This window comes from Entelurus aequoreus, linkage group LG24 (genome assembly GCF_033978785.1).
Source record: "Entelurus aequoreus isolate RoL-2023_Sb linkage group LG24, RoL_Eaeq_v1.1, whole genome shotgun sequence".
NCBI classification, from domain to species: domain Eukaryota; kingdom Metazoa; phylum Chordata; class Actinopteri; order Syngnathiformes; family Syngnathidae; genus Entelurus; species Entelurus aequoreus.
The window spans coordinates 6,472,331-6,498,481 of NC_084754.1; the positions used below are offsets into that span (position 1 = coordinate 6,472,331).

The 26,151-nt window shown below is 37.7% G+C and overlaps 3 protein-coding genes across 3 annotated transcripts; 2 read left to right on the forward strand and 1 right to left on the reverse strand.

The window, feature by feature from the left end:
• Positions 1 to 9,265: 9,265 nt before the first annotated feature.
• Positions 9,266 to 9,907, reverse strand: LOC133641903 (metallothionein A-like). The gene is made up of 3 exons (XM_062036014.1): positions 9,753 to 9,907; positions 9,598 to 9,663; positions 9,266 to 9,462 (listed from the first exon to the last, which is right to left on the reverse strand). The coding sequence occupies exons 1-3, from the start codon at positions 9,775 to 9,777 to the stop codon at positions 9,371 to 9,373; spliced, it is 183 nt and encodes a 60-aa protein (XP_061891998.1). The 5' UTR covers positions 9,778 to 9,907; the 3' UTR covers positions 9,266 to 9,370.
• Positions 9,908 to 17,603: 7,696 nt separating this feature from the next.
• On the forward strand, positions 17,604 to 18,263 carry LOC133641907 (metallothionein A). Its single transcript, XM_062036020.1, has 3 exons — positions 17,604 to 17,753; positions 17,843 to 17,908; positions 18,057 to 18,263. Exons 1-3 carry the CDS (start codon positions 17,729 to 17,731, stop codon positions 18,146 to 18,148), a joined length of 183 nt encoding a protein of 60 aa, XP_061892004.1. The 5' UTR covers positions 17,604 to 17,728; the 3' UTR covers positions 18,149 to 18,263.
• A 5,493-nt stretch (positions 18,264 to 23,756) lies between these two features.
• Positions 23,757 to 24,683, forward strand: LOC133641507 (STING ER exit protein). The gene has a single exon (XM_062035288.1). It carries the CDS (start codon positions 23,927 to 23,929, stop codon positions 24,602 to 24,604), a length of 678 nt encoding a protein of 225 aa, XP_061891272.1. The 5' UTR covers positions 23,757 to 23,926; the 3' UTR covers positions 24,605 to 24,683.
• The last annotated feature ends 1,468 nt before the right edge of the window (positions 24,684 to 26,151 follow it).

Sequence of the window (26,151 nt, forward strand, 5' to 3'; positions counted from 1 at the left end):
CTCTTTCACTACGAAGCCACGCTGTTATAACTTACTCAGAATGTGGCTTGGCATTGTCTTGCTGAAATAAGCAGGGGCGTTCATGATAAATTTGCTTGGATGGCAACATATGTTGCTCCAAAACCTGTATGTACCTTTCAGCATTAATGGCGCCTTCACAGATGGGTAAGTTACCCATGCCTTGGGCACTAATACACCCCCATACCATCACAGATGCTGGCTTTTCAACTTTGCGCCCATAACAATCCGGATGGTTCTTTTTCTCTTTGTTCCGGAGGACACGACGTCCACAGTTTCCAAAAACAATTTGAAATGTGGACTCGTCAGACCACAAAACACTTTTCCACTTTGCATCAGTCCATCTTAGATGAGCTCTGGCCCAGCGAAGCCGGCTGCGTTTCTGGGTGTTGTTGATAAACGGTTTTCGCCTTGCATAGGAGAGTTTTAACTTGCACTTACAGATGTAGCGACCAACTGTAGTTACTGACAGTGGGTTTCTGAATTGTTCCTGAGCCCACGTGGTGATATCCTTTACACACTGTTGCTTTTTGATGCAGTACCGCCTGAGGGATCGTAGGTCACAGGCATTCAATGTTGGCCTTGCAGTGATTTCTCCAGATTCTCTGAACCTTTTGATGATATTACTTACCGTAGATGGTGGAATCCCTAAATTCCTTGCAATAGCTCGTTGAGAAATGTTCTTAAACTGTTCGACAATTTGCTCGCGCATTTGTTCACAAAGTGATGACCCTCGCCCCGTCCTTGTTTGTGAACGACTGAGCATTTGGAAGCTGCTTTTATACCCAATCATGGCACCCACCTGTTCCCAATTAGCCTGTTCACCTGTGGGACGTTCCAAATAAGTGTTAGATGAGCATTCCTTAACTTTCTCAGTCTTTTTTGCCACTTGTGCCAGTTTTTTTTTTTTAACATGTGGCAGGCATCAAATTCCAAATGAGCTAATATTTGCAAAAATTAACAAAGTTTCTCAGTTCGAACATTAAGTATCTTGTCTTTGCAGTCTATTCAATTGAATATTGGTAGAAAAGGATTTGCAAATCATTGTATTCTGTTTTATTTAAAATCTACACAACGTGCCAACTTCACTGGTTTTGGGTTTTGTACAAAGCAAGTAAAATAAAGACAAAATAAAGCAAAAATAAAAACTCTTCCATGTATCAACTACCTCGTGTCATTTCCACATATAAATCTGTGCTAACTCAACAAACCATAAAAACCGAGGTAGAAACTATTCAAGAGTGTTGAGTTACTCCATGTCTTCTTGGCATCACCGTGTATTGATAGAAAAATAAAAGCTGTGCAATGTATGAACAATTTCAACAAACCAAAATAAAAAAACAAACTAAAAGACTGACAGTATTGCAGTAAATCACACTCTTCACTTTCTCTAAATTTGCACAGAAGACAATCATTTTTACAGAACTATATTTTAAGTGGGGTTACCAATTGTTTATTTTACTCCTGTTTTACGTTGGGTCGAGGGGGAGGAGTCACAGTCTGTTAGAATAATCATGTATATATATTATCACACAACTTTATGCTTAAGGGCCGTTGCTATAATTATTATCTGTATCCAAAATCCAAAAGATTGCCAGCCGTCTCTATCAGTGTTGTGTCCAGACTCGGCCTGCTGACTGCCAAGGCCGAACATTGGGTACCGGGACGCAGACAAAGCAGAGACGGGGCGATAGCACCAGCGTCAATACATTATGCATTTTTGTATAATCATATATTGTGTCTAGCTCATACTTGCCAACCCTCCCGTTTTTAGCGGGAGAATCCCGGTATTCAGCGCCTCTCCCGACAACCTCCCGGCAGAGATTTTCTCCCGACAAACTCCCCGGTATTCAGCCGGAGCTGGAGGCCACGCCCCCTCCAGCTCAATGCGGACCTGAGACTGAGTGGGGACAGCCTGTTCTCACGTCACGTCCGCTTTCCCACAACATAAACAGCTTGCCTGCCCAATGACGTCATAACATCTAGGGCTTTTCGAGAGTAGAGTGCACAACTGCGCACACAACAAGGAGACGTTCGAAGGGGAAGGTGTATGTTGCCTGTAAATATGTAGAACAGACTTCTCCATTGAACACAGTGGCCGAAATTATATACTCATCATGAACGGAGAAGTTAAACAGGACAATGCTGCCATCTAATGGATAGCCACTGGAACACTGAAATTCAAGTATTTCTTTTATGTAAATAAAATATATATATATATATATATATATATATATATATATATATATATATATATATATATATATATATATATATATATATATATATATATATATATATATATATATATATATATATGAAATACTCTAGTTGGTGAATTCTAGCTGTAAATAACCACGCCCCCCGCCCCCAACACCCCCTACCCCCCCACTCCCTACCCCCTACCTCCCGATATTGGAGGTCTCAAGGTTGGCAAGTATGGTCTAGCTCAGGGGTCGGCAACCCGCGGCTCTTTAGCGCCGCCCTAGTGGCTCTCTGGAGCTTTTTAAAAAATGTATGAAAAATGGAAAAAGATGAGGGGAAAAAAATATATTTTTTGTGTTAATATGGTTTCTGTAGGAAGACAAACATGACACAAACCTCCCTAATTGTTATAAAGCACACTGTTTATATTAAACGTGCTTCACTGGTTCGAGTATTTGGCGAGCGCCGTTTTGTCCTACTAATTTTGGCGGTCCTTGAACTCACCGTAGTTTGTTTATATGTATAACTTTCTAGGACGTGTTTTATGCCACTTCTTTTTCCGTCTCATTTTGTCCACCAAACTTTTAATGTGCGTGAAGGCACAAAGGTGAGTTTTGTTGATGTTATTGACTTGTGTGGAGTGCTAATCAGACATATTTGGTCACTGCATGACTGCAAGCTAATCGATGCTAACAAGCTATTTAGGCTAGCTGTATGTACATATTGCATCATTATGCCTCATTTGTAGGTATATTTGAGCTCATTTAGTTTCCTTTAAGTCATCTTAATTCAATTTATATCTCATGACACACTATCTGTATGTAATATGGCTTTGAATTTTTTGCGGCTCCAGACAGATTTGTTTTTGTATTTTTGGTCCAATATGGCTCTTTCAACATTTTGGGTTGCCGACCCCTGGTCTAGCTGAAGTTGTCGAGATTACCCCCTTCCCTCAGCGACAGCTTCAGTGATGTAACAGGGACCTTCCAAAAAAATAGAGGAAGCACGCGGGCTGGACTTTTAGAACGTAGTTTGGATCTGTAACTAGAATACAGCCCAAAACACGTGTCTCCTCATTGAGCCAAATTTAACTCTGTCTCTGCATGATTCCTTGCTTCTCTGTTTAATAGATGTCATCAGTGTTTGAACCTGACACAGCCCCTCTTTACCTATCTTGCTTGGTATGCTTGCTCGCTCCGGTATAAACTATTTGCTTGCCTAACAGAATTGCTACTGCGACATCCAGTGGACACATTTAGAACAGCAGTTTCTTTCATTTAAAAAGGCAGCTCAATTTTACACTTAGCAAACTTACGAGATAATACCTTTTTGAATGTTTTTTGGGCATGCAACTGAATCAAGCATGCAAGTGAGAAATGCATTCAGATCCGAAATCTGATTTTTCCCATCACGAAGCTGAACCAACCTGCTTCAGGGCCGCACGCCAGCAGTGTGAAAGGCTTCTTCCTCCCCCAACATTCAGCGAAGACCTGCTGTAAGTCCACGCCGTACGCACCAAACCAAGGGAAGCACTCCTCATGCTAACCTCGGCAATCTAAAAGAGGCGACTTGACCCCCCGGATTGCTTCATTTTGCTGCCGACATGTGGCTCGACTGTTGGAGGCATTCACACACACACATGGTACAGCTGGAACCAGATCCCAGCACACTCCGCACATAACTTCAGTTTGTACGTGTTATTTATTCTGCTATGATTGGCCGTAAGTGACTTGTAATAAGTGTCCTAAAATGAGATTGAACAGTAGACTATTTGAAATGACGATACATGTTTCCATAGGGAAGCTGCAGGATCCTATTTCTATCCAATCTAGGGCAGAGCTTTTTTAAGTGTAGCATAGTGAATATAATACAGTTAAGGCCTCGCTCATCCCTGAAAAAACAATTTTTTGGGGGGGCGGCATTGGAAGCTGCTTAACAAATAAAATTGTTTTTTTTTTTAGCAGGTTTGAGGAGGTTTCTTTATTTTTCTGAAGCTGCTAGGCCTCACTCAAAGCCCTCTCCAGCCTGCCTTACACCTAAAAACCCTTGATCTAGGGCGGGGGTAGGCAACCTGTGGCTCTTTAGCGCCGCCTTAATGGCTCTCTGGAGCATTTTAAAAAATGTATGAAAATGGGAAAAGGTAAGGAAAATATATGTTTTTTGTTGGAGGACAAACATGACACAAACCTTCCTAATTTTTTAGAAATCCCACTGTTTGCATCAAACATGCTTCACTGATGAGAGAATTTGGCAAGCGCCGTTTTTGTCCTAATTTTGGCGGTCCTTGAACTGGACTGTGATCAGTTTGTTTACATATACGACTTTCTCCGACGCTGCTGCAGAAAGACGTGTTTTAATGCCACTCCTCTGTCTATTTTTGTCCACCAAACTTTTTATACTGTGCGTGAATGCACAAAGGTGAGCTTTGTTGATGTTATTGCTCAGTGGCATTGTGGTTAGAGTGTCCACCCTGAGATCTGTAGGTTGTGAGTTATGCCACTCCTCCTTTGTCTATTTTTGTCCACCAAACTTTTTATACCGTGCGTGAATGCACAAAGGTGAGTTTTGTTGATGTTATTGCTCAGTGGCCTTGTGGTTAGAGCGTTAATTCAGAGGAAAAAGTTGTTGTTTATAAATTATTTGCAAAACCCAAAACCAGTGAAGTTGGCACGTCGTATAAATCGTAAATAAAAACAAAATACAATGATTTGCAAATCCTTTTCAACTTATATTCAATTAAATAGACTGCAAAGACAAGATACTTAACGTTCGAACTGGTAAGCTTTGTTATTTTTTGCAAATATTAGCTCATTTGGAATTTGATGCCTGCAACATGTTTCAAAAAAGCTGGCACAAGTGGCAAAAAAGACTGAGAAAGTTGAGGAATGCTCATCAAACACTTATTTGGAACATCCCACAGGTGAACAGGCTAATTGGGAACAGGTGGGTATAAAAGCAGCTTCCATGAAACGCTCAGTCATTCACAAACAAGGATGGGGCGAGGGTCACCACTTTGTGAACAAATACGTGAGCAAATTGTCGAACAGTTTCAGAACAACATTTCTCAATGAGCTATTGCAAGAAATGTAGGGATTTCACCATCTACGGTCGGTAATATCATCAAATGGTTCGGAGAATCTGGAGAAATCACTGCACGTAAGCGATGATATTACGGACCTTCGATCCCTCAGGCGATACTGCATCAAAAAGCGACATCGGTGTGTAAAGGATATCACCACATGGGCTCAGGAACACTTCAGAAACCCACTGTCAGTAACTACAGTTGGTCGCTACATCTGTAAGTGCAAGTTAAAACTCTCCTATGCAAGGCAAAAACCGTTTATCAACAACACCCAGAAACGCCTCCCAGGCTCATCTAAGATGGACTGATGCAGAGTGGAAAAGCGTTCTGTTTACGAATTACACAACGTGCCAACTTCACTGGTTTTGGGTTATGTTTTTATGCTGCCCGGTAGCAAATGCGTCACGGACCACGACCACTGATCTCGGGAATACATATACGGTACACTGGATCTTGAATTATGCAATGAGTGCAAATAAAGTTTGATTTTATAGTTTATAGATGCGTACAAAAATGTTACTTGAACCAAAATATAGACTCATACTTTTTTAAATGCCTTACAAATTTGAATAAGAATGTGTTTTACTTTACAATGCAGAATCTGCATCAAAGCAAAGAATGATGGAATAACATTTACCATACTATAATAAATATATCATATATTTATATTTTATTATGTGTAGTGACTGAATTATGTCTTATCGACCAAATAATCAATCTTGCATGACGAGACTATATATTTTTTTAACAGCAATGGCTTACACTTGTCAGTGGATGTCTCCCTCTAGTGGTGGTTTTACAAACAATGTCACCGGAAAGACACGTCTGACGTGCGTTTTTTAAAAATACACACAAAATTGAATTAGTTTTAAAATGATATATAGCACCTCAACTGACGAGCTTAATTGGTTCTGTGACGTCGCTCTTACCTCAAAACACTTGTATCTGAAATCGTCTCCAATTGAAATCAATGTGATTCAGCACACATGCCTTTTAAAGTAAGGAAAACAAACTCAGATATGACATACTGTATGAAAAACAAGACAATATAATGTACTATTACCAGCTACAGTAGTTTTTATGATGCATCTCCTTCCAGCTGTCAAACTCACCATCTGCAGCTGTCGCATATTTTCATGGATAAATGTCCATTGTTTAGAAATTAACATTATTGGCTGGCGTTAGACTCATTCTGCGTCAGAAAAAAATGTAACTTAGAAATCGGGTTTCACAATGTAAAGCGCTTTGAGTCACTAGAGAGAAGCGCTATAAAAATGTAATTCACTTCACTTCTAAAATTACATACCAAACCGCAAGTTGAGCAAAAATTCAAACAAAGGCAAAAATGTCAAGGTTAATTTTGAGACAGCTTAGCTTTAACCTGCTTTCAAAATGTGGTATTTTCAGTCCATTTGCAACACACTGGGTTTAGATTTAGACTTCAGCTCATTTTAATTGGATCAAAAATGGCCAAATAAAAAGCATGTTCAAGTGTGGCCCACGTTTTTAATTTTAAAACAGTCCTATATGTCTTCTAAAATAACATACCAGCAAACCACAAGTTGAGGAAAAATTTTAAAAAAAAACAAGGCAAAAAGTTCAAGGTTAATTTTGAGACATCTTAGCTTTAACCCGCTTTCAAAATTTGGATTTTTCAGTCAATTTGCAGCACACTGGGTTTAGATTAGACTTCAGCTAATTTTAATTGGATCAAAAATGGCCAAATAAAAAGCATGTTCAAGTGTGGCCCACGTTTTTAATTTTAAAACAGCCCTATGTCTTCTAAAATAACATACCAGCAAACCACAAGTTGAGCAAAAATTAAAAAAAAACAAGGCAAAAAGTTCTAGGTTAATTTTGAGACATCAGCAAATTTTAATTGGATCAAAAATGGCCAAATAAAAAGCTTAAATACAAAACTAATGTTGAAGTGTGGCCCAAGTTTTAATTGTAAAACAGTCCTATGTCTTTTAAAATGACATACCAGCAAACCGCAAGTTGAGCTAAACATTTTTTTTAAAAAGGCAAAAAGTTCAAGGTTAATTTTGAGACATCTTAGCTTTAACCTGCTTTCAAAATTTGGATTTCTCAGTCCATTTGCAGCACACTGGGTTTAGATTTTTAGACTTCAGCTAATTTTGATTGCATCAAAAATGGCCAAATAAAAAGCTGAAACACAAAATGCATGTTCAAGTGTGGCCCAAGTTTTAATTTATTTTATTTTAAAACAGTCCTATGTCTTCTAAAATAACATACCAGCAAACTACAAGTTGAGCAAAAAATTTTAAAAAAACAAGGCAAAAAGTTCTAGGTTAATTTTGAGACATCAGCTAATTTTAATTGGATCAAAAATGGCCAAATAAAAAGCTGAAATACAAAACGCATGTTCAAGTGTGGCCCAAGTTTTAATTGTAAAACAGTCCTATATCTTCTAAAATTACATACCAGCAAACCGCAAGTTGAGCTAAATTTTTTTTTAAAAAGGCAAAAAGTTCAAGGTTAATTTTGAGACATCTTAGCTTTAACCTTTCAAAATTTGGATTTCTCAGTCCATTTGCAGCACACTGGGTTTAGATTTTTAGACTTCAGCTAAATTTTAATTGGATCAAAATGGCCAAATAAAAAACATGTTCAAGTGTGGCCCACGTTTTTAATTTTAAAACAGCCCTATGTCTTCTAAAATAACATACCAGCAAACCACAAGTTGAGCAAAAATACAAAAAAATAAGAGGCAAAAAGTTCAAGGTTAATTTTGAGACATCAGCTAATTTTAATTGGATCAAAAATAGCCAAAATGAAAAGCTGAAATACAAAATGCATGTTCAAGTGTGGCCCAAGTTTTAATTGTAAAACAGTCCTATATCTTCTAAAATTACATACCAGCAAACCGCAAGTTGAGCTAAATTTTTTTTAAAAAAGGCAAAAAGTTCAAGGTTAATTTTGAGACATCTTAGCTTTAACCTGCTTTCAAAATTTGGATTTCTCAGTCCATTTGCAGCACACTGGGTTTAGATTTAGACTTCAGCTAATTTTGATTGCATCAAAAATGGCCAAATAAAAAGCTGAAACACAAAATGCATGTTCAAGAGTGGCCCAAGTTTTAATTTTTTTTATTTTAAAACAGTCCTATGTCTTCTAAAATAACATACCAGCAAACTACAAGTTGAGCAAAAAATTTTAAAAAAACAAGGCAAAAAGTTATGTTAATTTTGAGACATCAGCTAATTTTAATTGGATCAAAAATGGCCAAATAAAAAGCTGAAATACAAAACGCATGTTCATGTGGCCCAAGTTTTAATTGTAAAACAGTCCTATATCTTCTAAAATTACATACCAGCAAACCGCAAGTTGAGCTAAATTTAAAAAAAAAAAGGCAAAAAGTTCAAGGTTAATTTTGAGACATCTTAACTTTAACCTTTCAAAATTTGTATTTCTCAGTCCATTTGCAGCACACTGGGTTTAGATTTTTAGACTTCAGCTAAATTTTAATTGGATCAAAATGGCCAAATAAAAAACATGTTCAAGTGTGGCCCATGTTTTTAATTTTAAAACAGTCCTATGTCTTCTAAAATAATGTACCAGCAAACCACAAGTTGAGCAAAAATTCAAAAAAATAAAAAAGGCAAAAAGTTCAAGGTTAATATTGAGACATCGTAGCTTTTTAGACTTCAGCTAATTTTAATTGGATCAAAAATGGCCAAATAAAAAGCTGAAATACAAAATGCATGTTCAAATGTGGCCCAAGTTTTAACTTTAAAACGGTCCCATGTCTTCTAAAATGACATACCAGCAAACCATAAGTTGAGCAAAAATTTAAAAAAAAACAAGGCAAAAAGTTCAAGGTTAATTTTGAGACATCTCAGCTTTAACCTGCTTTCAAAATTTGGGATTTTCTCAGCATGTGTCCCTGTGTGCAACACGTTGAAAAATACACCCCAACTAAAATGATTTAAGGAAACATTTCAATATAGAAGAAAAATACAAAGTTTATTATGTATATAAAGACATGAAAATCAGACATAAGACAAAACAAATCCCCGGCAGGCGGGCGGCCATGATTGCTCCTCACTGGCAGCAGCTGGTGTCACAAGTCCTGCCTTTGCACACACAGCCTGATGCACACTTGCTGCATCCAGATGGGCAGCAAGCGCAGCAGCCTGCATCCAGAAGAGACAACATAGTTTGTACTTCAATGCATGTTAAATACAATTTGAAGTCAACAGCTTTAAAAGTCATTAAAAAGCGGCAAGGCCAACATTTTGAATATATTAAAAGGACATAAGTGGACTTACTCTTCTTGCAGGTGGTGCAGGAGCAGTTAGTGCACTTGCAGGATGCTCCGCATTTGCAGGTTCCAGCTACACACACACATAGAAATAATAATATAAGGTCAAATATCACAACACAATGCACTTCAATAGATGGCTGCTCGGGTAATAAAACTCACTCTTGGAGCAGTCGCAAGGGTCCATGTCGTGGTTTGATCGTCTTCTTGAGGAGAAAAGTAGATGCACGTCTTTTTTTCCCGCCGAGGAGGTTGTTGTCAATATGGGAGGCGAGGCTGCACCTTTATAGGCCACAGATCAGTAGTGTCGTGTGCAAAGACCATTCAAGCTATGATGACAATCGACTTTGTGCACACGACCTGTAAAAAAATTCCCAGAAAAGTGGACAATGTGGTCTGAACATTACGTCATTCCTATCCCTTCATAATTAGTGGGTAGTGAAAAATATATATCTTTATATGGATGTCCGATCTAATAAATGCTGTAGTCGGTTTTGAAGTATATATATTTTTTTGTTCAAGTTCAAGACATCATTTTTATTTTTTTATTTTATTTTATTTTATAAACCTTTATTTATGAATTGCAACATTTACAAACAATCGAGAAATAATAATAATCAAAATAAGTGTAACCTATTTTTATGGGCTTGCCTCTTAGTGATGTTAAGTTCCTTTTATAAGCTGTTTTCCAGTATATGCCCTGAGCTCTTATTTTGAAGGCGCCAAGAGCGGAAGTGGTAACACGTTGTAGTGGAGCGGAGGTTTTGAAAGAAAGGAAATAAAGTGGTCCTCGTGTAAAACTGGAACCTCCGTGTTTGTTATTTTGTAGCTTCATATTGTATAAAACCACAACATAACAAACACGGAGGCTCCAGTTTTAGCGCCTTCAAAATAAGAGCTCAAGGCATATACTGTATAACAGCTTATAAGAGGAACTTAACATCACAAAACTGGAGCCTCCGTGTTTGTTATTTTGTAGCTTTATACTGTATAAAACTACAAAATAACAAACACGGAGGCTCCACTTTTACACGAGGACCACGTCATTTCCTTTCTTTCAAAACCTCCGCTCCACTACAACGTGTCGCCACTTCCGCTCTTAGCGCCTTCAAAATAAGAGCTCAGGGCATATACTGTATAACAACTTATAACAGGAACTTAACATCACAAAGAGGAAAGCCCATAAAAATAGGTTACATACGTACAAAACAGTACAAATCAGCGCCAGGGGGACATTTTTCTTTTTTCCCTCGGAAACTGACAGCACTGTTGTCGCCATAAAAAAGCGTGCACACGGCACGCGCTCTCGAGCACACATTCCGGTGCGCGCAACACTTAGCTCCGCCCATTTGCACTCCGCAGCTTCAATGGTAAACAACCTATTGTACCGTGCTGCCTTTAAGGACCGTGCGCAGTGGGAACATAGCCCACTCACACGTCCGGTATAGTGTGTCCCATCCAATCTAATAACTGTTTTCCCCGATGAAAGTGGAAATCAGTACTTATTTTGTGAAGTTTAAACTCTTATCGTGTTTTTTATTACGTTTTATTCCAAAGTGGCAGCCATTAAAAGCATTTTGTCCTTCATAACGATCGATGACTTGAAGGCAACAGTCGTCCCCTTTTGCACTCGCCACAAAGTATTTCCTCACTGCTAAGTCACTTTATGACAAGCAGTCATCCTGTCATGTGACAACTAGAGCAATTTCACACACTCATCGTGTCTTTATTACCACTACAGCACTAAATTCTTGCTTAGTCTATACAACAAAGATTATTCAACTAACGTATTTTGAGGGCCACGTATATTTCCTTATATATATGTATATTTACGTATACATATACACACACACACTTTTCCCCATATATATATATATATATATATATATATATATATATATATATATATATATATATATATATATATATATATATATATATATATATATATATATATATATATATATATATATATATATATATATACACATATATATATATATATATATGGGGGAAAAGTGTGTGTGTGTATATGTATATGTAAATATGTTTGGTGCACTAATTGTAAGTGTATCATGTGTTTTTTATGTTGAATTAATAAAAAAATAAATATTTATATTTTTTATTTCTTGTGCGGCCCGGTACCAATTGATCCACGGACCGGTACCGGGCCGTGGCACGGTGGTTGGGGACCACTGCTCTACACTACTGTGGCATGCTGGGTAATGGAGTTCTTACGTTACCTAGCTCAGTGTTTTTTAACCTTTCTTGAACCGAGGCACATTTTTTGCGTTGAAAAAATCCGGAGGCACACAGAAATCGTTAAAAAAACGAAACTCAAGTTGACGGCAAAGAGTCGTTGTCGCAATTGTTGGATATGACTTTAAACCATAACCAAGCATGCATCACTATAGCTCTTGTCTCAAAGTAGGTGTACTGTCACCACCTGTCACATCACGCCATGACTTATTTTGAGTTTTTTGCTGTTTTCCTGTGTGTAGTGTTTTAGTTCTTGTCTTGCGCTCCTATTTTGGTGGCTTTTTCTCTTTTTTTGGTATTTTCCTGTAGCAGTTTCATGTCTTCCTTTGAGCGATATTTCCCGCATATACTTTGTTTTAGCAATCAAGAATATTTCAGTTGTTTTTATCCTTCTTTGTGGGGACATTGTTGATTGTCATGTCATGTTCGGATGTACATAGTCTTTGCTCCACAGTAAGTCTTTGCTGTCGTCCAGCATTCTGTTTTTGTTTACTTTGTAGCCAGTTCAGTTTTAGTTTTGTTCTGCATAGCCTTCCCTAAGCTTCAATGCCTTTTTTTAGGGGCACTCATCCTTTGTTTATTTTTTGGTTTAAGCATTAGACACTTTTTTACCTGCACCCTGCCTCCCGCTGTTTCCGACATCTACAAAGCAATTAGCTAGCGGCTGCCACCTACTGATATGGAAGAGTATTACACGGTTACTCTGCCGAGCTCTAGACAGCACCGACACTCAACAACAACACATCATTTTCAGACTATATTTACTGGTTTGCAAAAAATATTTTTAACCCAAATAGGTGAAATTAGATCATCTCCCACAGCACACCAGACTGTATCTCACGGCACACTAGTGTGCCGCGGCACAGTGGTTGAAAAACACTGACCTTAGGCCATCTAGAAGGCCTTACTGACAACAACGTGTGATCTGATTGGCTATTGCAACTGTCTATCAACTGTATGTGCCTGTTCACTTACAGTGCACGGACGCCAGCATTGCTGAATCTGAAGGCCCCGGGCAGATTTGGTACAGCATGGCAACATAAGCTAGCTGAATTCTGATTGGATAAAAACTCTACAAACTAAAAACAACAGCACTGGAAGGAGCATAATATGACATGAAGAGAATATGAATACTTTTAGATATTTAGGGAAAGTAAATAAAAAATTACTTTTATCTTTAATTATGATCATGATTTCTGGTTATGTTAGGCCAGCAGAGAAGGCCTTGCTGGCCCTGACGGCACACCACTGTATATACACCACTGTATATACACTACATTGCCAAAAGTATTTGGCCACCTGCCTTTACTCACTTATGAACTTGAAGTGCCATCCCATTGAATTGTCCAAAATGTTTTGGTATTCAAAGTTCCTTTGGAATATTTAGGAGCGAGGAAATTTCACGACTGGATTTGTTGCACAGGTAGCATCCTATGACAGTTCCACGCTGGAAATCACTGAGAGCGGCCCATTCTTTCACAAATGTTTGTAGAAACAGTCTCCTTGCCTAAGTGCTTGTTTTTATACCAAATGATGCCAAATGATTACAGCACCCGATTCTCATCATTTGGATGGGTGGCCAAATACTTTTGGCAATATAGTGTATGTATATACAGTGTTTCCCATAAACTGCCAAGATACTTGTGGCGGTGGGGGCGTGGCTATGGGCGTGGTCACCGTGACATAATCGAGTAATTTGCATAATTCACTACAATGATATAATTTTCTCTAAAAAGGCTCAAAAAATGTATACTTACTAATTAATAATAACAGTTTTGTTTTAAACGTCCATCCATCCATCCATCCATCCATTTTACAATATAATTACAACACTTTATGTACATATTTATACACAGATTTGAACAATAAGTTATTCACTGAAATATATGTATTAATTGTGGTTATTACAAAAAATATATCTTATGAAATATAAAAGCTAAAATGTCTCTGAAAGCTCTGCCCCTTTAATTAGTGCATACTAAATAATTTAACTTTAGCCTACTACTACAACCATATTATTTACCAGCAACATAAAGTGAAACAGAGGCAGAGGTGTCCTGCCACAGTCAGTAACAAATAAACAGAAAACAGTAGTGGTCAAATACAAATAAGGCAACACTTCTCTTTTGTAAAGTAAATCTGAACAGCCTATGTGGGCATCTACATCAACTATATGATTTGCCTGAGAAGCTGGACAGGACAAAAAATAAATAAATAAAAAAATAAAAAAAAATAAAAAAAATCTATTTGTGGCGGACGTAATTCTTTCGTGGCGGGCCGCCACAAATAAATGAATGTGTGGGAAACACTGATATATGTGTGTATATACAGTATATGCGTGTGTGTGTATATGTGTGTGAGATATGGGTGTATAAATGTGTGTGTATATATATACGTGTGTGTATAAATGTGTGTGCGTGTATATATGTGTATAAATGTCTATGTGTCAGTGTAAATGCATAATATGTGTATAAATGTATGTGCGTGTATATATGTTTGTATAAATGTGTGTGCGTGTATATATGTGTGTGTATATGCATATATGTGTGTGAGTATATATATATATATATGTGTGTGTGTGTATATATGTGTGTATTGTATATATGTGTGTGTAACTTTATATATGTTTATATGTGTTTATATATTTGTATAATTGTAAATATATGTATATATGTATAAATATGTATATATGTATATTAGGGGAAAAAACTATTTTTTTTAATCGATTAATAATCGTTACAAATAAGAATCGCAATTAATCAATAAAGTACTATCTAATCTAATCTAATCTGAAAATCTTTTTTTTTTACACCCCTACAGACAAAGACAAACAACACAACAAAAACACAATTTCAAAACTCACAAACACCGCAGTGGCCTCTGCGGTCCACGCCATTGTCTGCTTTAGTTGGGGCAGCATGGTCAGAGACAGGAACCGACCCAGCAAAGCAACCAAGAGAGCCCACTCCGTCCGAGGCTGCCCACTAGCTCTCGGCCAATGTCCAGTCCGCTCAGATGATCAAAGTGTCCAATACATGCTCGTTAAGTGAAGCTTGTCCATCCCGACGCTCAACGCTCATCCGCATCTTCTCCGGTCTACGGCCACATGTTGAGAGGAACCTTCAGGAGCTCCAACAGGCTGGAGAGAGGCTTCGTTCCCGCACGCTCACCCGCACTTCGCAGGATGCTGCCGACGTAAAAGCGTAAGGAATATGCACCAAATATACTCAGACATGATATTACTGGCTCATGGTTGTCTTAGAAATCAGACAACAGATGTATAAATGTCATGTGTAAATAAAGCATCTATGGCGCCCTCTAGTGGACATCTGTTATTTGTTGACTCACTGTCTGATTTATTAGACTTAGACTTAGACTTCCTTTTTATTGTCATTCAAATTTGAACTTTACAGTACAGATAAGAACGAAATTTCGTTACATAAGCTCAAGGTAGTGCAGGATAAAAAAGCAATAAGGTGCATATATGTATATATATATATATATATATATATATATATATATATATATATATATATATATATATATATATATATATATATATATATATATATATATATATATATATATTATATATATATATATATATATATACATATGTATGTGTGTGTATGCATAATATGCGTGTATAAATGTGTGGGTGTATATGCATATACACCACCGTTCACAAGTTTGGGGTCACCCAAACAATTTTGTGGAATAGCCTTCATTTCTAAGAACAAGAATAGACTGTCGAGTTTCAGATGAAAGTTCTCTTTTTCTGGCCATTTTGAGCGTTTAATTGACCCCACAAATGTGATGCTCCAGAAACTCAATCTGCTCAAAGGAAGGTCCGTTTTGTAGCTTCGGTAACGAGCTAAACTGTTTTCAGATGTGTGAACATGATTGCACAAGGGTTTTCTAATCATCAATTAGCCTTCTGAGCCAATGAGCAAACACATTGTACCATTAGAACACTGGAGTGATAGTTGCTGGAAATGGGCCTCTATACACCTATGTAGATATTGCACCAAAAACCAGACATTTGCAGCTAGAATAGTCATTTACCACATTAGCAATGTATAGAGTGTATTTCTTTCAAGTTAAGACTAGTTTAAAGTTATCTTCATTGAAAAGTACAGTGCTTTTCCTTCAAAAATAAGGACATTTCAACGTGACCCCAAACTTTTGAACGGTAGTGTATGTATATATATATATATATATATATATATATATATATATATATATATATATATATATATATATATATATATATATATATATATATATATATATATATATATATATATATATATATATATATATATATATATATATATATATATATATTTATATAGTATTATATATATATATATATATTTATATAGTATTATATATATATATATATATATATATATATATATATATATATATATATATTTATATAGTATTATATATATATATATATACATATATATATATATATATATATATATATATATATATATATATATATATATATATATATATATATATATATATATATATATATATATATTTTTTATTTGTTATTATTATTATTATTATTTTTTAGTTACTTTATTGAGTTTACAACCCCCTGGCGCTTTTTTGTACTGTTGTACTGTTTTTGTACTTATTTTGATTATTATTATTTCTCAATTGTTTGTAAATGTCGCAATTTATAAATAAAGATTTATAAAATTAAAAACTAAAACAAAAAAAGTGGAGATGCAAAAAATAAATAAAACTTTAGTTATACTCGTAGTGTTGTTTTAGGTTTAAGGAAATATACGTGGCCCTCAAAATACGTTAATTGAATAATCTTTGTTGTATAGACTAAGCAAGAATGTAGTGCTGTAGTGGTAATAAAATAATCATTAGGACGTCAAAGACAGGATGAGTGTGTGAAATTGCTCTAGTTGTCACATGACAGGATGACTGCTTGTCATAAAGTGACTTAGCAGTGAGGAAATACTTTGTGGCGAGTGCAAAAGGGGACAACTGTTGCCTTCAAGTCATCGATCGTCATGAAGGACAAAATACTTTTATGGCTGCCACTTTGGAATAAAAAGGAATAAAAAAACACGATAAGAGTTTAAACTTCACAAAATAAGTACTGATTTCCACTTTCATCGGGGAAAACAGTTATTAGATTGGATGGGACACACTATACCGGACGTGTGAGTGGGCTATGTTCCCACTGCGCACGGTCCTTAAAGGCAGCACGGTACAATAGGTTGTTTACCATTGAAGCTGCGGAGTGCAAATGGGCGGAGCTAAGTGCCGCGCGCACGGGAAGGTGTGCTCGAGAGCGCGTGCCGTGTGCAACGCTTTTTTTAAATGACAACAGTGCTGTCAGTTTCCGAGGGAAAAAATAAAAATGTCCTCCTGGCGCTGATTTGTACTGTTTTTGTACTTATTTTGATTATTATTATTTCTCGATTGTTTGTAAATGTTGCTTTTTATAAATCAAGGTTTATAAAATAAATAAAACATTTATCATGTCTTGATTAGAGCATTATTAGATCGGACATCAATGCAATAAAGATATATATTCATATATTTTTCGGACATCAATGCAATAAAGATATACATTCATATATTTTTCACTACCCACTAATTATGAAGGGAACGGAATGACGTAATGTTCAGACCACATTGTCCACTTCTGGCTATTTTTTTCACAGGTCGTGTGCACAAAGTCGATTGTCATCATCGCTTGAATGCACTTTGCACACGACACTATTAATCTGTGGCCTATAAAGGTGCAGCCTCGCGTCCCAAATTTGACAACAACCTCCTCGGCGGGAAAAAAAGACGTGCATCTACTTTTCTCCTCAAGAAGACGATCAAACCACGACATGGACCCTTGCGACTGCTCCAAGAGTGAGTTTTATCACCCGAGCAGCCATCTATTGAGGTGCATTGTGTTGTACTATTTGACCTTATATTATTATTTCTATGTGTGTGTGTAGCTGGAACCTGCAAATGCGGAGCATCCTGCAAGTGCACTAACTGCTCCTGCACCACCTGCAAGAAGAGTAAGTCCACTTATGTCCTTCACGTCCCATTTTAAGCTAATATAGATAGAAATGTAGCGTTTGATTGGCTGCACCACTAAAGCTGTTGACTTCAAATTGTATTTAACATGCATTGAAGTACAAACTATGTTGTCTCTTCTGGATGCAGGCTGCTGCGCTTGCTGCCCATCTGGATGCAGCAAGTGTGCATCAGGCTGTGTGTGCAAAGGCAAGACTTGTGACACCAGCTGCTGCCAGTGAGGAGCAATCATGGCCGTCCACCTGCCAGGGATTTATTTGTCTTATGTCTGATTTTCATGTCTTATCTATATATGTATTTTCTTCTATATTGAAATAAATGTTTCCTTTAAAATCAGTTCAGTTTGTTGTGTATTTTTCAACTTGTTACACCCAGGACCACATACTGAGAAATCCAAATTTAAAGCTAAGCTGTATTCAATATTAACCTTCAACTTTTTTTGCCTTGTCTTTTCAACTTTTGCTCAACTTGAAGTTTGCTGGTGTTATGTACAACACCCAACACATGTGACGTTGACACGTTGTGTGAATAAAGTGATGTGCAAATCCTTTTCAACCCATATTCAATTGAATACACTGCAAAGACAAATGACGTTCAAACTGGGAAACGTTTGCAAATATTAGCTCATTTGGAATTTGATGCCTGCAACATGTTTATAAAAAAAAAAAAAAAGCTGGCACAAGTGGCAAAAAAGACTGAGAAAGTTGAGGACTGCCAATACATGCTTGTCCATCCCAACGCTTATCCACATTTTCTCCAGTGTCCCATGCGCACGCTAGTGTGCCAGAGAGCCGGCAGACATAGCCATTGCTCCTTAAAGGCCTACTAAATTTAAAAAAAAATTTAAACGGGGATAGCCGATCCATTCTGTGTCATACTTGATCATTTCGTGATATTGCCATATTTTTGCTGAAAGGATTTAGTATAGAACGACAAAGTTTGCAACTTTTGGTCGCTGATAAAAAAAAGCCTTGCCTATACCGGAAGTAGCGTGACGTCACAGGAGGTAGGATTCCTCACAATTCCCTGTTTACAATGGAGCGAGAGAGATTCGGACCGAGAAAGCAACGATTACCCCATTAATTTGAGCGAGGATGAAACATTCGTGGATGAGGAACGTTAGAGTGAAGAACTAGAGAGGCAGTGCAGGGTGTATCTTTTTTCGCTCTGACCGTAACTTAGGTACAAGGTCTCATTGGATTCCACACACACTCCTTTTTCTATTGTGGATTACGGATTTGTATTTTAAACCACCTCGGATACTATATCCTCTTGAAAATGAGAGTCGAGAACGCGAAATGGACATTCACAGTGACTTTTATCTCCACGACAATACATCGGCGAAGCTCTTTAGCTACTGAGCTAACGTGATAGCATCTGGCTCCAATGCAGATAGAAACAAAATAAATAAATCCCTGACTGGAAGGATAGACAGAAGATCAACAATACTATTAAACCATGGACATGTAAATACACGGTTAATAATTCCCAGCCTGGCAAAGCTTAACAATGCTGTTGCTAACGACGCTGAAGCTAACTTAGCAACCGGACCTCACAGAGCTATGATAAAAACATTAGCGCTCCACCTACGCCAGCCATCCCTCATCTGCTCATCAACACCCGTGCTCACCTGCGTTCCAGCGATCGACGGCGCAACGAAGGACTTCACCCGATCACAGATGCGTTGGCGGCTAGCGCGTCTGCTATCCAAGTAAGTAGTCCTTGTTGCGTTGCTACAGCCAGCCGCTAATACACCGATCCCACCTACAAGTTTCTTCTTTGCAGTCTCCATTGTTCATTAAACAAATTGCAAAAGATTCACCAACACAGATGTCCAGAATACTGTGGAATTATGAAATGAAAACAGAGCTTTTTTGTATTGTATTCAATGGGGAAGGCACCTCTGTTCACGCGCATACGTCATCCTCCAAAGGTTTTTTCAACCGGAAGTTTAGCGGGAAATTTAAAATTGCACTTTATAAGTTAACCCGGCCGTATTGGCATGTGTTGCAATGTTAAGATTTCATCATTTCATCACTATCAGACTGCGTGGTTTCAGTAGGCCTTTAATGTAGATACAAAAGTTCATAAAGCAGAGGTCTTGAAATTACTAGAAGGAAACATCTAGAACAGGGGTGTGCAAACTTTTTTCAACGAGTGCCGCGTCAAATATTTAATGATGCAGGGGACACGATTTGTACATTAAAGATAGAACCAACACAATTTAGCTTTGTGTAATGGCTAAGTAAGCATATATGTATTTTCCTCTGAATTAAGAATTTTCAAGCATAAAAATGGCTACTATTGGCCACTAGATGAGAAAAAAAATAATCAGACCGGCAGCATTACCAACATGTTAACTATTTGAGCCAATTTTGCAGCCGAACGCTTCAGTCATATTACCTGGTGCTTGACCAACATGCTGACCTTTTTAGCCAATTGTGCAGCCAAACACCTCAGAATCATGCAAGCAGCAGCCACTACAGCGGCGTCGTCAATATATGCATACAATATATCCATTTTCTACCGCTTGTCCCGTTCGGGGTCTCAGGTGTGCTGGAGCCTATCCCAGCTGCATTCGGGCGGAAGGCGGGGTACACCCTGGACAAGTTGCCACCTCATCGCAGGGCCAACACAGATAGACCGACGCATACAATATACAGTACAGGCCAAGCTTCAAGCACACCTGTGAAGTGAAAACCATTTCAGGTGACTACCTCTTGAAGCTCATCGAGAGAATGCCAAGAGTGTGCAAAGCAGTAATCAGAGCAAAGTGTGGCTATTTTGAAGAAACTAGAATATAAAACATGTTTTCAGTTATTTCACCTTTTTTTGTTAAGTACATAACTCCACATGTGTCCATTCATATTTTTTATACCTTCAGTGACAATCTACAATGTACATAGTCATGAAAACATTGTGGTTAAAGTGTCTGCCCTGAGATCGGTAGGTGGTGAGTTCAAACCGAGTCATACCAAAGAGTACAAAAATTGGACACATTACCTCCCTGATTGGCACTCAGCATCAAGGGTTGGAATTGGGGGTTAAATCACCAAAAGGATTCCTGAGTGAGGCCACCGCTGCTGCTCACTGCTCCCCTCACCTCCCAGGGGGTGGAACAAGGGGATGGGTCAAATGCAGAGGGTAATTTCACCACACCTAGCGTGTGTGACTATCAGTGGTACTTTAACTTTCAATAAAGAAGACACAATGAATGAGGTGTGTCCAAACTTTTGGCCTGTACCGTATATTTATTATAACTTGTACAAAACAAAAATGAGATTCTGTAGATAAAGTATATTATTGTGCTTCATATAATATCTGTATTACATATAATTATATATTGTACAAAATAAAAATAAAAAAGATTCAAAGGGAAAGTTGGTTTTCACCCTTCTCCTCGGCGGAACAATCGAATGGAATTGCTTCGTTCCAAGTGGGAAGCATTACAGTGACGGACACCAGAAGTGAACCCAGAGGTTGCTGATTTGTTTGCATGCATGTTTATTATAAATTGTACAAAACAAAAATGAGATTCAGTAAATGAAGTTATTTTGCTTCATATAATATCTGTATTACATATAATTATATATTGTACAAAATAACAATAAAAACAATTCAAAGGGAAAGTTGGTTTTCACCCTGTTTTTTCTTTTTTTTTTAAATTTTATAAACCTTTATTTATAAACTGCAACATTTACAAACAATCAAGGAATAACAAGAATCAAAATAAGTACAGAAACAGTACAAAACAGCGCCAGGGGGTTGGAAACTCAATTAAGTAAAATAGAATGCTATATATACAGTATATATATTCGTTATTCGTTATTTATATATATATACACACACACTGAACTTGTGTGAGCCTATGGCTTTGCACTTTGTTATTTATATATATATATATATATATATATATATATATATATATATATATATATATATATATATATATATATATATATATATATATATATATATATATATATATATATATATATATATATATATATATATATATATATATATACCGCCACTAGATGAGAAAAAAAAAATCAGACCGGCATATATATATAAAAATAACATAGTGCAAAGCCATAGGCTCACACAAGTTCAGTAAATAATTTAAATTTGGAACACAGCATCATTGTTTTCACAGCTTTTTGGTTGTTAGAGGTAGAGAGTGTTTTAACATAGAGTCCTTTGATTGATTGATTGATTGATTGAAACTTTTATTAGTAGATTGCACAGTACAGTACATATTCCGTACAATTGACCACTAAATGGTAACACCCGAATAAGTTTTTCAACTTGTTTAAGTCAGTGTCCACATAATCAATTCATGGTAATTCTAATTATTTTTTAAAGGCACAACAAAAAGGTTGGGTATTGACAAAGTTACATTTATGAATATAAAACTTAGCCAATAGTATAATGAGGTTGCAATGGTAAAATGCATTCAGTTTTCACTAGGGATGTCCGATAATGGCTTTTTGCCGATATCCGATATTCCAATATTGTCCAACTCTTTAATTACCGATACCAATATCAACCAATACCGATATCAACCGATATATACAGTCGTGGACGTAACACATTATTATGCCTAATTTGGACAACCAGGTATGGTGAAGATAAGGTACTTTTTTTTAAAAATTAATAAAATAAAATAAGATAAATAAATTAAAAACATTTTCTTCAATAAAAAATAAAGTAAAACAATATAAAAACAGTTACATAGAAACTAGTAATTAATGAAAATGAGTAAAATTAACTGTTAAAGGTTAGTACTATTAGTGGAACAGCAGCATGCACAATCATGTGTGCTTACGGACTGTATCCCTTGCAGACTGTATTGATCTATATTCAGTGTTTCCCACACATTCATTTATTTGTGGCGGCCCGCACGAAAGAATTACGTCCGCCACAAATAAATAAAAAATAAAAAAACATTTTTTTATTTTTTTTTTTTATTTTTTGTCCTGTCCAGCTTCTCAGGCAAATCATATAGTTGATGCAGATGCCCATATAGGCTGTTCAGATTTACTTTACAAAAGAGGATAGAGGATACTTCTCTTGTTGCCTTATTTGTATTTGACCACTACTGTTTTCTGTTTATTTGTTACTGACTGTGGCAGGACACCTCTGCCTCTGTTTCACTTTATGTTGCTGGTAAATAATATGGTTGTAGTAGTAGGCTAAAGTTAAATTATTTAGTATGCACTAATTAAAGGGGCAGAGCTTTAAGAGACATTTTAGCTTTTATATTTTATAAGATATATTTTTTGTAAGAACCACAATTAATAAATATATTTCAGTGAATAACATATTGTTCAAATCTGTTTATAAATATGTACATAAAGTGTTGTAATTATATTGTAAAATGGATGGATGGACGTTTAAAACAAAACTGTTATTATTAATTAGTAAGTGTACATTTTTTTAGCCTTTTTAGAGAAAATCATATCATTGTAGTAAATTATGCAAATTACTCGATGATGTCATGGTGACCACGCCCATAGCCACGCCCCCACCGCCACAGGTATCTTGGCTGTTTATGGGAAACTCTGATATTGATATATAATTTAGGAACCAGAATATTAATAACAGAAAGAAACAACCCTTTTGTGTGAATGAGCGAGGGAGGTTTTTTGGGTTGGTGCACTAATTGTATCTGTATCTTGTGTTTTTTATGTTGATTTAATAAAAAATAAACCCGATACCGATAATAAAAAAACTGATACCGATAATTTCCAATATTACATTTTAACGCATTTATCGGACATCTCTAGTTTTCACCCTTCTCCTCGGCGGAACAATGGAATGTAATTGCTTTCGTTCCCTGTGGGAAACATTACAGTGACGGACACCGGAAGTGAGCCCGACGTTGCTTGACGTGTTTACACACTTTCGTTATCACGCTATGGCGGCTCGGGTTCAGCGCTAAATAAATCCAACATATCGCTCCATTAAAACATAAAGTGAAGGTATATTCGGTAAAGATGCCGAAAGTTGTGTCCAGAAGCGTTGTATGCTCGGACACTCGAGACCGAGAAGAGTACGACGACGGAGAGAAGCCCCTCCATGTTTACTACTGCCTGTGCGGACAGATGGTGTTGGTCCTGGCCTGCCAGCTGGAGAAGCTGCCCATGAGGCCCCGGGACGGAGCCCGGGTGATCGACGGCGGCAAACACGCACACAAATTCTGCAACGTGGACCAGGACGACAACACGTACATCAAAAGAGCCGAGGGCATCGAGCGGCAGTACCGCAAAAAGTGCAGCAAATGCGGCCTGCTGCTCTTCTACCAACACCTGGAGAAGAACGCCCAGGCCACCTTCGTGGTGGACGGAGCGGTGGTGAAGTTCGGACGGGGCTTCGGCAGCACCAGCGTCTACAGCCAGAAGCAGCCCGAAGCCCCGAAGAAGGTCCGCGTCATGATGACGAAGCGGACCAAAGACATGGGCAAGTTCAGCTCCGTCACCGTGTCCACCATCGACGAGGAGGAGGAGGAGATCGAGGCCAGGGAGGTGGCGGACTCCTACGCCCAGAATGCCAAAGTGATCGAGAAGCAGCTGGAGAGGAAGGGCATGAGCAAGAGGAGGCTGCAGGAGCTGGCTGAGCTGGAGGCCAAGAGGGCCAAGATGAAGGGCACCCTCATTGACAATCAGTTCAAGTAGAACAAAAGGACTCACAATTATTATTTTTTGGTTTGCAATGTTACTTCGTACTAAAAACTAAAACTCTTTTTTAAAAGCCTTTTTGTGTGTTGATTTAATATTGAAGCCTAGAAAATTAAACAGTGTTTAAAGTTAAAATACCAATGATTGTCACACACACACTAGGTGTGGTGAAATTTGTCCTCTACATTTGACCCATCCCTTGTTCACCCCCTGGGAGGTGAGGGGAGCAGTGAGCAGCAACGGTGGCCACGCCCGAGAATAATTTTTTGTGATTTAACCCCCAATTCCAACCCTTGATGCTGAGTGCCAAGCAGGGAGGTAATGGTAGGTTTGGTTGTTATCATCACTTCAGTCATCAACAATTGAAAACAGAGAAATGGACATTGAAACAATGGGTCTGACTTGGTAGGATATGTACAGCAAGTAGTGGACACAGGGAGAGAGAGAGAGAGAGATCAGAAAGCATAAGGAAAAAGTATCTACATTTGATTATTTACATTTGATTATTTACAATCCGGGGAGGGTGTTAGTTTAGGGTTGAAGTTGTCTGGAGGTGTACTTTTATTGCGGTTTTGAAGGAGGATAGAGATGCCCTTTCTTTTACACCTGTTGGGAGCGCATTCCACATTGATGTGGCATAAAATGAGAATGAGTTAAGACCTTTGTTAGATCGGAATCTGGGTTTAACGTGGTTAGTGGAGCTCCCTCTGGTGTTGTGGTCATGGAGGTCATTTACGTTAAGGAAGTAGTTTGACATGTACTTCGGTATCAGGGAGGTGTAGCGGATTTTATAGACTAGGCTCAGTGCAAGTTGTTTTACTCTGTCCTCCACCCTGAGCCAGCCCACTTTGGAGAAGTGGGTAGGAGTGAGGTGTGATCGGGGATGGAGGTCTAGAAGTAACCTGACTAGCTTGTTCTGGGATGTTTGGAGTTTGGAGAGAGGTTATAGATAGCTTTGGAAAGTGAGGAGAATTATTTTAAAGTGGATACGGTGTTTGATGGGTAGCCAGTGGAGTTGCTGCAGAACAGGGGTGATGTGCTGGATTGAAGGGGTTCTGGTGATTATCCGGGCTGCAGAGTTCTGGAGAAGCTGAAGTTTGTGAAGTGACTTGTGAGGGAGACCAAACAGGAGAGAGTTGCAGTAGTCCAGGCGAGAGGTGACAAGGTTATGGACTAGTGTGGCAGCAGTACATGTGGTAAGGGATGGGCGAAGTCGATTAATGTTTCGTGGATGAAAGTAAGCAGACCGGGTAATGCTGTTTATGTGGGCTTGAAAGGAAAGTGTACTGTTTAGGATGATGATGGCGGGAGCTGCCATGCAAGGCGCTAACCAGGACCCATCAGGAGCAAGGGTGAAGTGTCTTGCTATAAACGATAAATGATAAATGGGTTATACTTGTATAGCGCTTTTCTACCTTCAAGGTACTCAAAGCGCTTTGACAGTATTTCCACATTCACCCATTCACACACACTGATGGCGGGAGCTGCCATGCAAGGCGCTAACCAGCACCCATCAGGAGCAAGGGTGAAGTGTCTTGCCCAAG